Source organism: Xiphophorus couchianus, chromosome 2 (assembly GCF_001444195.1).
Source record: "Xiphophorus couchianus chromosome 2, X_couchianus-1.0, whole genome shotgun sequence".
NCBI lineage: Eukaryota > Metazoa > Chordata > Actinopteri > Cyprinodontiformes > Poeciliidae > Xiphophorus > Xiphophorus couchianus.
Window position 1 is genome coordinate 16,049,371 of NC_040229.1, and position 17,316 is coordinate 16,066,686.

Sequence of the window (17,316 nt, forward strand, 5' to 3'; positions counted from 1 at the left end):
CTGCTTCATCTCATCCTAATTTATAAGCACTAAGTGAAAACCTCTAATCCTGGGGTTAGAACTGTTAGAAAGTAGATTGAACTGAATGAAACTGATGTAACAGACCTACATTGACTGCACAACCTGGAGTGTTTTTGTAGTTGCAACAGCTTATCTGGACAAGCTAGCTGAAACTGTCATCATACATCAGTTTTGTGATAACATGTTGATGCAGTCTAAAATCTTTTGCACATATAACAACAAAGCATGCTTTACTCTGACGTTTAGAGGGCTGTATTAGACCAACGATTTTTACAGGAAGGCTTATAGCAGTGAGGGCCAGGCAAGCAATAACCTGACCAGGAAGATCAGGGCAGCTAAGAGCTAGGAACCTAAAGTGATAAGATAAAAAGCAGCTTCTCAGCTAATGATCCAGCAGTAGTTTGGAGGAGCTTGAATAACATTAACGAGCCCATACTGCGATGACTCCCCCGCTCCAACTGGATCACGACCTCACCGGCTTCTTCTGTACGTTTGAAACAAAGCCATACTTCCGTCTTATTCATTCGCAAAAAACAACTACCTGCACCTCCTCCCCTCTGACCCCGAGTGTGCAATACACTTGGAACTCCACAAGAACACATATAAATTTCACATTATTCATTTCAGTTTAATCTGTACCGCTCATTCCACCAAGTTTGCATGCCGAATGCAGGTGAAGCACATTATGTTAGGATACCTCACTGGAAACAATACCAGTTTACAGAATGGTGCACTTCCTCGTGAGCAAATATCGACAGGCATGCACTTTTTAGCATAACACATGTTTAACTCAAAGCTGGTGTTGAGTTTCAAGGCACAGGAGTGGGAGGGGGAGTTGAGGAGGCAAAGAGGCAAACACTCTCACCGCTGATACAGCAGATCCAGAGACACGGACAGAGACAAAGCGTCGGCAGGAAAGCTTTTGTTTAAAACAGTAGAAAAATGTCTGGGTGCTGAATCCAGTCATGTGGAAACGTGTGGGTGTTAAAATGCTCACAATCCCCAGGGGTGGGATGCCTGTAGCAGGATGAAACACATGGCCTGATATATAATACAGTGATTTAGATTAAATCACTCACATACTAGAATGACTTAGATCTATCCTATTTGAATCTCTGACAATACTTGGAAATTATGGTTCACGGATTAAAACTTCAGTCTGAGCAAGACATGTTGCACAGAAGAATGGTCAAAATGTACAAAGTTGATTGAGACATTACAGCATAAGCTCTATAAAACATTCACCCAGAGATGGAAATGCATACCCACTTTTTAGATTTGTGCTTGTAAAGCATGTAGAAAACCATGTAATATTGTTTTTCTTCCACTTTACCATTGCCCACTACTTTGTACTGCCGCATAGCAAAGTACCTCAACAAAACATGCTTTAGTTTGTCTTTGTAAAATTACAAGGGCCAAAATTAGAAAGATATGAACACGTGGGTTGTAGCCAGTTTTGGTCCACTATTCACAAAATATTTATTTTACTCTTACTACAGTACATTGATATGTAGGGTGTAGCACCCTTTTCCATTCTATTCGAGAAAACTAAAATGGAGGGTGCTTGGGTTCAACATCAGTCCGGTACCCAATCGGTGTGCGGCACCAATGACCTACCTTATGACAAATACGACCCAGAGGAATGTCGAAATTTTAGGCAAAATGATTCAGCCTAACTTTATTAACCTAAAATGACAGAAAACCTATTATTTAGTCACCACCGTAGCTTTGTAGTTGAAAGACCCTTCAATAGGTTCTAAACAAACACAAACCTCTTTACATAAGGCAGGATAAATAAAATATTAACGGCCACCTTTTTTGTTTTTCCACAGCACCAGGACAGAACAAGAAATGTCCAATTATATCAATATACAGTTCTAAACAAAATATAACCCAGTCAGTTTGTTACTCACGACCTCTAGGACAGTGTGAAAACGTTGCAGGCCTGTTAGAAAAACAAGGAGTCGAAATTCACTTGCAAAACATTGAGAACGTTGCAATTCACTTGCAAAACATTGAGAACCTTGCAATTCACTTGCAAAACATTGAGAGCGTTGCAATTCACTCGTCCTCTCCTCGACTTCCGTTGAACGCAGCTGAACGCGTGGTGCTGAAGCGGCTAGCTCACGTAGCTAAGCTCACTTAGCTACGCTCACTTAGCTTAGCTCACTTAGCTTAGCTCAAAACTCGTCAGGACTACTTGCGTCCACCTCCTCTGGTCCTGTCCCTCTCGCGGCGACCAAGCCCTTCTAACGTCTCCCGAATTTCGTCCTCTTCCATACTTTTGTCCAGTTTTTCTCTCCCTTGAGTGTGTTTTCTTCACTTCTTGTCCGCTCGTCTCACCCCGTTCTCTACCACCACGGTTCTCCTGTCCTTCCTCCTCCCGCCTCCTCTTCTCTCAACCAATCACGAGTCACGCACCGGACGGACTTTTCTCAGTGACCAATCTTCTTCTTCTTCTTCTTCTTTTCCTTTTTTATGGCGGTTGGCAAACAACTTTTAGATGTGCATTACCGCCATCTACTGGAATGGAGTGTGGATCGGGACGCTAACTATATACACCCCCCTCAAAACAAAACAAAACAATAAAATAAATAAAATAAATAAATAAAATAAAATAAAAATAATAATAATAATAAAATAACAACACTTAAATCTTTTCTATCAATTTTGTTTTCTTAAGATAATTAATTAAATAACTTATATCTTTAGAATTAGAAATTTTTCCCAATATATCTTGTAAATTTAACTGTAATTTATTTTCTTGTAACCGGCAAACTAATTTCCTTCTCTCAACAGAATATTTGGTACAGAATAACAAAACATGTTTTATTGTCTCTTCTTGACCACAAAAATCACAACTTCCAGTTCGATGTTTTCCTATTTTAAATAAATTACTGTTTAACCTTGTATGTCCAAAACGCAACCTAGATATAACTGTTTCCTCTTTTCTATTTCGTCCCGTTCTCCTCATTGCACCAACTTTTCTTTGAATACTGTACATCCATCTACCAGTTCTATCTTCCTCCCACTGTCTCTGCCATCTTTCCTTAACCTTTTGTTTAATAATAGATTTGATTTCTTCTCTACTAAATGGAACTAATATATCAATATCACTATATTTTGAAGCTAGTTTCGCATATTTATCAGCCAACTCATTCCCTCTTATTCCTATATGTGATGGTATCCATGTAAATATAACTAATAACCCCATTGCTTGAATTCTATATGTTATCAACTGAATTTCTAATAAAAGATCCGGTCTACTAATAGCATGATTATTTTTTAATGAATATAAAGAAGAACTTGAATCAGAGCATACTATGCTTCTTAATGGACGGACTTCCTCAATCCATCCTAAAGCTAAAATAATTCCCATCATCTCTCCAGTATAAACTGATACTCCATCAGTAATTCTTTTACAGTTTTTAACTTTGAATTCTGGAACAATGAAAGATACCCCATTACTGCTATTTGAGTTTTTAGACGCATCTGTAAAAACTTGGACATATCCATAGTACTTACTGTCTAAATATGATTGAACCAAATATGGATCTGAAATGTTTTCTCCTTTCCTTTTCTCCAACAAAGTTAAATCAACAACTTTATTATGAAATAGAGACGGATAAACTGGTGAAAGAGGAACTGTTTGACTAATGTTTATATCAGATAAACCAAAATCTTTTATAACATTTTCTATCTCCCATCCAAAAGAATGTAATTTCTTCTTTTCTTTTTCCCAACTAGATTTTAAAATGTCTTGACATGGATGATTTCCATCATGGCCCTTTAAATTACACCAATAATTGGACTTTAACTGTAATCTTCTGAGATTAAGTGGCATCTCTCCCATTTCTATTAGCAAAGCTGACGTTGGAGTTGTTCTAACTGCTCCTGTACATAACCTCAAGGCTTGATACTGAATACTATCTAATTTTTTTAATAGTGTTTCTGATGCTGACCCAAATACAATACTTCCATAATCAAATACAGACCTTATTAACCCAGTATATATTGATTTCAATGCCTTCCTCTCAGCACCCCATTCACTTCCCACCAAACACCTCATTACATTTAAAACTCTCTTACATTTATTCTCTACTTTTTGAATATGATTTTTCCAAGTAAGTTTTTCATCCAACCATAAACCCAAAAACTTAAATTCCCTTACCCTTTCTAATTCATGATTATATAGTTGCAGTTTTAAATTTTTAGATGCTTTCTTCCTTGTAAAAAATAAAGTCTTTGTTTTGTCTATAGAAATTTTAAATCCCCATTTAAATGACCAGTCTTCTATAATTCTAATTGCTTCTTGTATCTTTTTAACAATAAACTTTAAATTTTTTCCCCTCTTCCATATTGCTCCATCATCAGCAAATAAAGAACACCCCATTCCACTTTCCAAATTGTCAAACATATCATTAATCATAATAGAAAAAAACAAAGGACTCACTATACTTCCCTGAGGTGTACCATTCTCAACAAAAACCTTTTCTGACAATTGTTGTCCTATTCTTACTTGTATTGATCTATCTTGTAAAAAATCTTTTATCCAATAAAACATTGATCCATTAATTCCCATTTTTTTCAATTTAATTAAAAATCCATCTTTCCACATCATATCATAAGCTTTCTCTATATCAAAGAAAACAGCCACTACACTCTCCTTGTTAACTTGCCCTTTTCTGATTTCATGTTCTAAACATAATAAAGGATCCATAGTGCTTCTCCCTTTTCTAAATCCACTTTGACATTTTGATAAATATCCCCTCTTTTCAACAAAGTAGCTCAATCTTTCATTTACCATTCTCTCCATTATTTTACAAATATGAGAAGTTAAAGCAATGGGTCTGTAACTTGCTGGATTTGACTGATCTTTACCTGGTTTTAAGATTGGAACTATGATTGCTTCTTTCCATGCCAGAGGTAAAATACCCACTTCCCATATCTTATTATAGAATTCCAATAAAACCTTCTTAGATGAATTGCTAAGCTTATTAACCATAATATAAGAAATATTATCTTTTCCTGGAGATGAATTTTTTGATTTTCCTAAGGCATTGTTTAATTCAAATAAAGAAAAGGGACTATTCAATAAATCATTATTTCTTACATTTTCTTCTAATAAATTTACATTTTCATTAATTGTACAATTTCTTCTGCGGTTTTCTTCTGCGCTTAAATTATTACAACTATGAACTTTAACAAATTTTTTAACTAACATATTTGCTTTCTCCTCCTCAGTCACAGCAATATCATTTCCATCTTTCAGAACTGGATATCCATATTCCCTTCTAATTCCATTCATTCTCTTTATCATTCCCCAGACTTTTGAAATCTTTGTTTCCCTACCTACAGAATCACAAAAATTACTCCAATAAACCTTTTTTGCATTTTTCACCGTTCGTTTAACCAGAGCTTGTGACCTTTTATATTCAATAAAATTCTGAAAATTCTGATTTCTCTTTAACAATCTAAAAGCTTTATTTCGATATTTAATTGCACCATCACATTCCTTCGTCCACCATGGAACAATTTTCTTCTTATATATTCCTTTTTTCCTTTGGATTGTTTCTCGAGCAGCCCCTAAAATGGCCTCACAAATAGAAGAATTTACCATATCAACATCCAAATCTATATTAACTTTTTGCATCTCTTCATCATTTATTATTTTGTATTTTTCCCAATCAACATTTCCAAATATCCATCTTTCTAAGTTCTCATTAACACTTTTTCCTATTTCTTTACCAATTTCAATAAGTATAGGGTAGTGATCACTACCTATAGTTGATTCTCTTAATATTTTCCACTTACTAATCCCAGCCAAATTCTTTGAAACTAAAGTTAAATCTAACGCTGATTCTGATCCATTTCTTATATTAATTCTCGTCCCTTCTCCATTATTAAGACAAACCAAATGTTTTCTATCCATTATTTCTTCCACCACTTCTCCATTTGCATCATTCCTATTACCCCACAAAGTACTATAAGCATTGAAATCTCCACAACAAATGAACTTTCTTCCTATATTTTTAAACATTTCCTCCATTTCATCTAAATCCAATTTTTTACACGGATTATAAAAATTTAATATATTAATACTTTCTTTATTAATCCAAATTTCCACAGATAACCATTCTAGTGAAGCTCCTTTTCCTAAAAATCTATACTGTATTCCTTGTTTTATAAATATTACACATCCTCCTCCACTTTCTTGTTCCCTATCTCTTCTAATACTATTATACCCTCTTATGACAAAATCTAACTCTGGTTTAAGCCATGTTTCTTGAATACAAATAATATCTGTTTTTTTTTTCAAATAGTTTAAATATCCTTTAAATTCTTGTCCATTTGCTAACAAACTTCTTGCATTCCATTGTAAAATAAGCATTAAATTCTTCCTCCACCTTGCTTCCCATCTATTTCAAGCCTTTTATTTATCAACTCCCAAGATAAATCCTTCACAGCTAGAAATGTTTCTGCACCTTTCACTATAATCTTGATTTTTTCAGTTTTCTGTTTCACTTGATCAGTACAATTAATAACATAAGCCATGAATAAAATTAATTTATCCATTGTAATTTCCATTCCTGACATTGTTTTTTGACTTGGTCCACGATTTGGACTAGAAGACACTTGCTGATTTTTCTGAACTATTCTTTTTTCTTGAACACTTTTTGCTGCCTCTGCATAAGAAATGTTTTTAACTACTTTCAGCTGTTGAATTTCTGCTGCCTTTTTCCTTGCTTCACACCTTCCATATGCTACATTATGCTGACCACCACAGTTACAACATTTCAACTGTACATCTGCTCCACATTCATCATATCGATGATCTCCACCACATTTAGCACATCTTTGCTTCCCTTTACACACTGATGCAATGTGACCATACCTTTGACATTTGTAACAGCGCAAGGGAGGAGGAATATAAGGTCTAACAGGAAAACTCAAGAACCCAATTTTCACTTTATCAGGAAGAACATCACCTTGAAATTCCAGAAGTATCGAAAAACTTTCTATTTTCTCCCCATCCACAGATTTTAACAATCTTTTCAATCTCCGCACTTCACCACCATGTATATTTCTTTTAAGTTTTTCTAAATCTTCCTCAAGCGGAATACCTGTGATTACACCACGTGATACTCTGTTTTCTCCAACAATTTTCTTTTCACTCACAACCTTTTTACAAATGTTATCAATCTGCATGCTTTTATTCTTTTGTTCTTCAGACTTACATTTTATCAACATATTACCATCTCGCAAGATTTTTACAAACTCAACCTCCCCTATTTTCTTTTTTATTTCTCTAGACACTGCTATCGGACTGAGGTTTATGTTCATATCTTCCTTCCTGAATTTAAGTATTACCTTAAACTCCTCATTTACCATTTTCCTCCTAACCACTCTGTTTTCTTCATCTGAACTATATTCCTCTAAACTTCTCTTACTATTTAGGTTACCAATCTCTCTATCATCTTTCGAAACTTTTTCCTTCCCTCTACCCCTTCCTCTACCTACCGTAGTCCATTCGTCAAAATCCATATCATCTTCATCACCACCCCCATCTACCTTTGTGGTCATCCCAATCCAGTCACACTCCAGTTTATGCCAACCGCCAAAATAACAAAACCCTTTGTAAAGTTGTTTCAAAAACTCTCGCTGTTCGAAAACGCCTGCTGCACCCCAAGCCGCCTACCATCCACTCGTCGACTCTAGGGACTGCGTTTACCCATAGCCCAGTGACCAATCAAATGGCAAAGCCAAATAAAATACACAGTGCATCTTATCTCACACTAATACTTCTTTCAATTGCAATATTTACATAAAATAATGCTCTTAGTTGATTTAAAAATAATACAGTTTTAATTACTGAGTAAGCAAATTACTTAATAGCTACCTTTACCCTTTAAATTATTGAAATATTAAAGTAAAGGAAAATACTGCTGTATTTCTTCCAGAGACAAGAATATGAAATCCATAGTTATCACCAATGTTATGCATTAGTAAATAAACGTTCACTTTTAATATGTTTGGGTCTTGTCTTGAACTATGTAAGATTTCTATTAACCTCAACATACGTCATTACAGCAAACCCAGTTTACCACAGGGCTACATACTGTAGGTAATACTCCAAATCAACTGGTAGGAATCGATGCATTATCAAATGAAAATGTTCCCTTAACAGAATCACTTCATGCTGTTCCTGAAAAAACACAATGACTTTTTAATTTTCAAATACTGAAGTTGTACATTTTCAATTTACTTAAGTTTGTAAAAATTCAGCAATCTGAAAATGCCTCACTTGATATAAACCTATGAAATTTATGTAAAGTACAATGTTTGTTAAACATGTGTTCATTGGAAAAGATCAAAATAATTCATTGGAGCCCTAGCAGACTCAGGGCCCAGCATTGTTGTTGATTTTGCATGACATTTTACATATAACAAATACTTGACAATTAGAAGTTTCTGCTAGTTTTACGATTCATAAATCTGGGTGACAATTATGGAAGAAAACCTAGAAACATTTTAGAAATGTCTCCACTGTTTATTTATATTATATCATGATTTTCCTATTAAATTGCATTTTCTTTCCAGGTCCCAGCTCCAATCAAAGAGATCATAATATCACCCAAAAGGGTAAGATATCCTATAAATATTTATCGTGCATCTACACGCAGTTGCATAGTTCTGCCACAAGATGACAACAGCGGTACAATATGCACAAGACAGCAGCGAGACTATATAAATTACCTCCGGCCTATTTTTGTTCCTCTACCTCTATTTTTGGTTAAGTGACTCAGTTGGATGAAAACAAGACAAAATAAAAATGCAAAGATCTGATTCCAGATGAATTAATTAGCTGATGATCTACATCTTTGGTTCCACAGCAACAGCTGTATGTTGGGTCAGAAGTCGGTGTTGCACAAATCAGACTACATCAATGTGACCTCTACGGTTCAGCGTGTGCTGACTGTTGTCTGGCTAGAGACCCATACTGTGCCTGGGATGGTCTCACCTGCTCCAGATACTACCCAGCTGGAGTTTTCACCAAGAGGTAACAGTTCACACACTAACACAACAGATGAAATTAAATATTCACACCATCATAGTAAATCTTCTTGCTTAAAAGACAAAAAATTATGATCTTGGTTTACCAAATCATTATCACTGACAGACATGACAGTCAGGTATTATGTAAGACCTATCAGTATGCACTTGATCCACCATCCCTTGCTTTCATCTTTCCCTCCTTCCCTCTCACTTTTAATTTCTATATTTCAGTTTCTTTCATCTATCCCGCTTTCATCACATGTTAAAAATGATTCCATCTTTGGGTTTCTTTTTGCAGCAGACGATTCAGGCGACAGGATATTCGCCATGGCAACGCCGTACAGCTGTGCAATGGACTGCAAATTGATGGTTAGTGTATAAAATTGCTGTGAAATGTGTTTATACATGTGTATGGGGCATCAAGAAAGACTCACGGCAAAAAAGAATGTCTTCGTGTGCCATTTTAGTTGGAGGTTACCGTAAGGTCAGTGTGCTTATTCCATGGCAGAAGAAAACAATCAGCTTTACATTAGCCACATCATGAAAGTTCGCTGCAGTCCATTGCCATCAGTCCTACCTCTCAGTCTTTTATTATCTGTGTGTGTGAGTGTAGATGAACAATGGCAGAGGGCTGAGGAGAGGCTAATGTACAGCATTGAGAGCAACACCACTTTACTGGAATGTGTCCCTCGATCACTTCAAGCTAAGGTCCTCTGGTTCTTGGAGAAAGGAGGGGAAAAACATGAGGTAACTATTGTTTTTTTTCCATTAATATTTTGGTATGTTAGCTGCTTGACAAACTTTGCACAACTTGTTTTTTTGTCAGTGCAGTGGTATTATGTGTCTGAAATTCAGGTAATACATACAGGTGCATTTTCATAAATTACAATTTAAAACTTAAACAATTCACATCTAAATTGTACATAACAAAATGTAAAAATGAATGGTGTATCATGTAGATTCCTTACATATGGTGTATGATTATTTATTTCAAATATTTATTTTTGTTAATTTTGAAAATATTGTCTTACAGTTAATAGAAATTCCAAAAATACAGCTTTAAAAAAATATATATTTTAAAAGAGAATTTTAATGAAATAACATCAACATAATTAAAAGTATGACAATGTACTAACAGTACATACACTCAGTTACTAGTTCCAGAAATTGCTGCATTAGTGCAACATGGCATGGAGGTGATTAATCAGAGACTCTGTTTAGCTATTAAGAAAGCTCTTAATAGTGGCCTTCAGTTTGTGTCTGGGGTCTTTCATCATTAACCTGACAATTTATAGCAAATCTCTGAACTTTAGGTCCAGTAGGTTTACTGGACAAGCTCAGGCTACTACGGTCAGCAAACCAGGTATTGGTAGTATTTGCAGATACTGATGTTGTCTACAGTTCCAGAGTGGCTTAACACAGGAAATAGAACATTTGTAATCTATTTCCTGGATATATCTGGGTGTGTTTGTGCTTAAACACACACTGTAGGCAGTGGGAGTGGCAGAAACAGTGACTTCTGCCACAATCCATTTTGTGAATCTCCATGAAACATATGTAAAGGCTTCACTTTACAGTCATCTCAAGGATGCAGTGGCTTCTTCAAAATTTTCTTCCATGCATTTTTCTTCCACAAAGAAAAATGAAAGAAAAAAAATGTTTCCTTTTGAAACAATTTTTTAAATAAATTGAATTTAGAGTGATATTTTGGACATACTTGTAGTTGTCGACGTTGACTTTAGGCATCAGTAAACTGATGTATTCATTATGTAACATATTTTTATGAGAAGCTAAGCACCTCAAACTATTTTATTCTGCTCCACTTTTCTCAACTCCGACACATCAGCATTGATATAAAAATCCATACAATTAGATTAAAGATCCTACTTTTTGTGATATGTACTCTATAGGGCAACGGAAAGAGTTCACAAAAAGCATCAGTCATTGTATTGAGTGAGCTGATTAAGTGCCACCCTTCCTTGTCTCTGAATGTAAAATAGATTTTTCAATTATAACTCTTCTTGGGTGAAAAGCTAATTCAGTAGTAGTGCCATGTATTTCTGAATCCCCCTCAGTTGAATAATTACTTTCTTTTTTCTTTGCACAGGTAATAGGTGATGAACGAGTCATCGTGATGTCTCACGGGCTTCTGTTCTTACACGTGAGGAGCTCTGACGCTGGCATGTATGTGTGTCAGACTGTGGAACACGGATATGTGCACACACTACTGCGGATCAACCTGCATGTGCTCCGAGGAGAGATTCTTCAGACAGCAATGCACAAGCCTGACGGAGTTTCAGCTCAATGCCACTTTATCCTAGTCCCTGCACCTGCCCCCAGCGTCAACCCTCGATCTCTGCAACCACCCTCAGTCCCAGCATCCAACTCCAGGGTCTGGTACAAGGAGTTCCTGCAGCTAATTGGTTACGGTGATGCTCAGAAAGTGGAGGAATACTGCGAGAGAGTGTGGTGCTCTGATAAGAAACGCAAAAAGACCAAAATGAAGTATGTTTCTTTAGGTGGTGAGAAGAAAGGAAAAGGAAGGGGAGAGGAGAACTCCCACAGAGCTCCCAGGCACACTTTTGACACCTGAGGACAACAAAGACTCGCAACACATAAACACACACACCCGCACACACTGTGTAAAGTTCATACTCTGTGTTTGCACCATGTAAGAAGAATACGCTGTACGTTCAACAAGAGCTGCAAAAGATAGAGTAGCAGATTGCCTTACAATTGTAGCTGCATTTACCACTGAGGTCTTTTATGCTTCATTTAAAAGTCACATCTAGTCTTTTTCTGTGATGTAACCCTATTATTTACTGTAGACCCTGGAGGAACACACACAGACATCACCATTAGCACAGAAAAGAGACTCGTGGGAAAAGATGGGCAAAATTGTGTAAAGTTTCCTCTAATCAGTGAGACACACCATGTAGGCTGATTAATGAGGACCCTGCAAGACTGCTTCTTTAAATCTCAGCCTTTCTCAACACTTCACTGAGTGGCAGTAATGATATTTTCTGTAAAATATGACAAAACAAATTATAATGTCAAACATAATTTTTAGTTGCATGGTAAATTATTTTCTTTATTTTTACACTGAGCTATTTTGATGTAATAATGTCAAAAACTGGAAGATAGATTGTTGTTCTGCTTGTATGGTCATAAGGCTATGAGTTTATAGAGTGAGACCGTAAGCAGTATGTGTGGTTATAATGTTCACTAGACTACACATTTTAGCAAGATATTTACATACATAGCATAAGAAAGACACACAAACCTTTTCCATTGTATACTTGTTGTCTGACATGAAATCAGTTTAAACGTTTCCTGTTTTAGTTCAATTAGGATTACCAAAGTAAGTTCTATTTGCTAAATGTTATAATTTGATAATAATAATAATGAGAAGATTTTAAAGATAATTTACATTGCTTTCTTTAAATTCAGAAGTTCACTTAAATCTTCTTAGTATTTGGTAACAAAACATTTCATCTGTATGACTTTTATCAAATGTTTTGAGTATTCTTCAGCAAGCTCTTTACTACAGTTTGTCAGAATTTACAACTTTTTGTAAGCAGGACTTACAAAGTCCAGACTTTATCAGATTGTTTAAAGTAATAATATTCTTTGTGTGTGTAAACTTTTAACTTTAAAGAAAGGAATAAATAACAAAAATTACAATCTGGCACTTAGCAAATACAACTAACTTTAGTAATCATAAGTGACCTAAAGTGTCAGAAGTTTACTCTGATTGAATAATAGGCAGTAAGAAAAATTGTTCCGTGTCATATTACACAGTGTTTGTATTTATCTAGTACCAACTGTTGCAATGCCATTGTCATGGGTATTTTGAGGCATGTTTCAAATATAACTATGCCCCCCAAGAATACAAATACTATTTATGCACTTGTAAAACCTATTTCAATACATACAAAAATTATCTTACCAGTGGGTTTTTTTATTTATCCACTCTTACCTCTGGTACTGCTGAAGGTTTAATCAAGTGAGTCAGTTGTGCATATTGTGTTTTGTATTTGCTTTGAGGTTATTTCTGTGTAGATCTGGTTATATCTATGTAATCAAATTGTAATTTTTTCTTCTCTTGTGACTTTTTGTTCCCCCTGTATCAAGTCCTGTTTTGATTGACAAACCATCTGAGACTCATCTGCAAGATGTCGTCTCATCTTGAAGATGAGAGGCATAGTTATCACAAAGAGTTAATCTCATTTTCCTCTGAAAAAAAAAATAGAAACAAATAAATGTTTCAGCAGCCATTAAGACATGTCATTAACAAAACAGAAGCGATGTGAATATTCATTTGATTCTAAAATGATAGAATCAACCAGATGTTTTGTTTGAAGGCTTGTACTAGTTGTGCTCATTTCTGTACTCAGTAGGGTCATGTATGCCTTTTCTCAGTTTGTGCATTATTTATTGATTTCTATATTGACTGTTTTGATTGCATCTAAGGGGTATTCATAATGTGGTAAGACAACTGTTACATATCTGTCAAAAGCTTATATCAGCATTATATTCCTTAACTATTATAGTGGCAAAACCTCAATATTGTGAAAATTGTGTAGATTTTACCCTTAAAATGCCTGCAATTAAAAACAGGACTACTTTTCTTCCTTGCTGTTACCTGGTTTAAAGAAAGAATTAATAAAGGATATTCTAAGCTCAGGCACACATATAAAGAAAGAAAGAATAAAATATGTTTTACATTCTTCCGTGTTCCCATTATAGTATCTACAAATTAATTAAGGTTTTTTTGGTAAGTGAACAAACAAAGTTACCACTGCCATTTTTATATAGATATTTTAGTTACTGGCTAATTTGCAGATCCAGTCCTTATTTGGGCCATTCTCTTAGAATGGATAAACTGAATGAAGGACATAGAAAAAAATAAATCACAAAACACAAGTATACCAAAAATTAGACATGAGTGCACATGTGTTGCTAAACTAACTATGGACAGATTTCCAAAAGAAGAAAAAAAAACAAAAAACTATTAAACATGAACTGCTCAATAGATCTCAAATGGATAGGCAATATCTGACAGAGAATACAGAATGACCAATTTTTTTTCTTAACAGAATGTAAAAATTGCCAGTTGATGTGTGGCTGTTTTGTAATTTACTAACATAATCACAGCTTGTGAAGAAGTCAATATATTTGTGCAGAAATGCAAAGAGAAGAAAAAACAAAGAGTATCAATAATACATGTGATAAACTAAACAATAATAATAATGTTTACTAAGGCTGCATTTGGAAACCAGAGAGATGATTTTGTCATCAAAGACATCTAATAAACAGTTAAAAAGCAATAATTCTATGTCACGGATAGAATCGATGTGTGCAAGCAGTCTGCAGAGTTTGAATTTGAACGTTTCTATTTTTTTGTAGATATTTCTAGTTTTGTTAAGGTTCAAAAGTCTCAGTGTTGGATAAGCTGCTTATTCAGACTTGACTCTGAGTGGACACATTATGTCAAGCTTGTCTCTGTGTTTGCCCTCTTATGGTCTCATCACATTTGTCAGACAACTTAGAGACTTTACAGTCCTATTGCAAAAGAGGAGATAGAATCAGTGTAAATTAACTAAATCTGTGTTGTAAGAAATTTACATAGAGTTTAAAGAAACAAAAGAAAACATATGGACTGCCAATAACTAGTTGGAATTTTTCTTGCCCCCTCTCTGAGAGCTCTCTAGGACCCTATAACTCATTCATATTCTGTCTTGGTCCACCTGAGTCGGCAGGGTGCTGAAGGCATCTGTGAATGGAATTCATGCTGCTGATTTATTCCACATGGCTACCATAGCAACAGGCTCTGAACCAGTTCAACTAGCTTCCTCTTCAAAGCTCCCTCTTTTCTCTATATCAGATTTAAATACTACAAGCTTGATACATAGGTCTGGAGCCAAAGGTCTTTGTAGTTACTGAATATGCAGATTCTAATGTACACAAATGGACTGATTATTCTGGTTAGGCTAGAGTTTGCATTTGACTTCTTAGAGGATCTTCTCTTCCTGTACAGCTATGCCTGATAGACAGCTTTTATGACTGATAAAAAGCTACTTTGAATGTGTTACCCACTACATGTCACAGGGAATTTATGGAAAACTGTGTGAAGATGCAAGCATGATGTGATGAAACACTATTAACCTTTTAACCAACCTACACAGAGATTAAGACATCAAAGGTCATTTCATTACTAGGCTTTATCATGTTTCAGGGGCTGTGTAAAGATTATTCCTTTACACAGGAATAATCCCCTCTCAGATCTGTTTATGTCAATAGCTTTTGCACCAGAACGGTTTATTATAAGTGAAAATGACACAAAAGGAAGGTGAAATTAGAGGTGGTGGGAAAAGAACAAAAAGCAGACAAGCAGCTGATCTCTAAAAGCTTTCAGCAGTTCATACTTGACTGCAACATTACTGCATATTTCATTGCAACAAAGTAAGAATAGTGAGACAAATTAAGTATAGATAATCATCTGACTAACTCATTCTCCTATGATTATTTTTCCTGGATTATTTTGCACCTTAATCCCCTCAATAGAACTTAATCAATAGGCTTATTGCACTTTGTTGTGCTCAATTAACCATGTGAAACAGCAAGGGCTAACAAGCGGAGGCTTCAACCCACAACTCTCAACTGAGAGTGATTTTGAATAACTCACTCTCAGAAAGGATTTCCTGGAGGGCATTTCTGAATCTAAGCAGCTTGCACACCTGTCAGTAATCACCTCATCAAGACTTTGGGGGCTTAAAGGAGTGTAGGACTCTTTGCTGGATAATTAACCTTACCAGTATTTTCTAGATTTCTAGTGTTTCAAGTTCAGCTTTTCTTATATTTATTGAAAAGATTGATCCTTACATAAGTTAAATCATTTAATCCTTGTTTGTTGTGCTTCCAGTTTCTTCCAAGCTTGTCCCCTGCAGTTCCAGTGCCCTAAGTCCTTCAAAAGCTGATATCAGCAACTGATATAAAAGCTGATATCCACACAACTCTGACTAGAAGTATTTTTTCCTAAGATTAAGAATGTCAACACCCATTTTTTTTAGTTTGCTTTTGTAAAAATGACCATGTCATACTGAATAAGCTACCTATGTTTTTTTTACATTTTATGTGAGGCTGTTCTGAGGTAGCATCTTTTCCTTAACCCACTGTGGAGGAGCACATAACTAATTTCAAGATCCCCCTCATATTAACAATCTTTTCCATTGTGATCCAAAGTTGGGACGAGCCAGACATCCAACTCCTACGACAGAAAGAACAGCACTCTCGTCCATCCTTGGAGTGACCTAAAACTAGCTGAACAGCTATCTTGTTAAAACTCGGCCATCATCCAAGCCTGGATCCAGGAAACACACACACATCCAGGGAAATCTGGGAGACTGGACCTTGTGTAAAATCCTATCTGGTTTTTTTTGTTTTTTTTTACAACAGCAGCTATCTAAATCAACAAGTCATAGAGTGGCACTGAGATTTTATGTACACATGATCTGGATGTCATAACTTAAGAGAAGTGTGGGAAAACACAAGGAGAAGGCAAATTGTGGTTTCTAATGTTGACCATATTCAAGGGGTAAAGGGTTTTCTTCAAGGTGCTACAGAGATTATGGTAAATTTAGATGGTATTGATACAAGACTGAGTACGTTTGGGTTTTCTGAAACAACATGAACATCGAAACACAGCAGACAAGCAGCTGTGTGTCAACATGTGCAGTGAGCTATCTTGCTGACACAGCTGTCTCGGAGGTACAATATTTTCCCTTGGCACCCTCCATGTTAGATAATCAGGAACAGGGGAGGTGACAGTGACCCCCTATGTATGTGTCTGTTTAATCAGCTGTTGTTCATGATAAATGTTTCTTCTTTTTTCTTAACAACTACTCCTTTATGAGAGAGTGAAAAAAAATTACTCATTCATGCTCAATAATTCACTGAAATGTATGTATATTTGCTTCTTTGCCATTCCTAGGAGAACCTGTGCATGTATAAAAGATGCCTACCCCTCATCCCCTGATGTTTTCCACAGCTCTTATGCCTCACAAGGCACAAAAGGCTTTAGAGAGAGGACATGGGTGGAAGTGAAATAGATGAGAGGTGTAGATCATCTGGCTTTTTCCTTCCACTGAGCCAAGGGAAAACAGGAAACCAAGAACAAGCCAGTGAGAAGGAAAAAGTGTGAAGTGCATGAAGCAGTGAAGAAAGAGGAGAGGAACA

The 17,316-nt window shown here is 35.7% G+C and overlaps 1 protein-coding gene across 1 annotated transcript in view; it reads left to right on the plus strand.

Annotated features, from left to right (window-relative positions):
• sema3e (sema domain, immunoglobulin domain (Ig), short basic domain, secreted, (semaphorin) 3E) overlaps positions 1 to 13,808 on the plus strand; it is a 31,878-nt gene extending 18,070 nt beyond the window's left edge. The window contains exons 13-17 of the mRNA XM_028037064.1: positions 8,623 to 8,664; positions 8,916 to 9,082; positions 9,377 to 9,447; positions 9,692 to 9,825; positions 11,186 to 13,808. Of these exons, the coding sequence (XP_027892865.1) occupies positions 8,623 to 8,664; positions 8,916 to 9,082; positions 9,377 to 9,447; positions 9,692 to 9,825; positions 11,186 to 11,671 (900 nt within the window). The 3' untranslated portion in view covers positions 11,672 to 13,808. The remainder of the gene's footprint in view (positions 1 to 8,622; positions 8,665 to 8,915; positions 9,083 to 9,376; positions 9,448 to 9,691; positions 9,826 to 11,185) is intronic.
• The last annotated feature ends 3,508 nt before the right edge of the window (positions 13,809 to 17,316 follow it).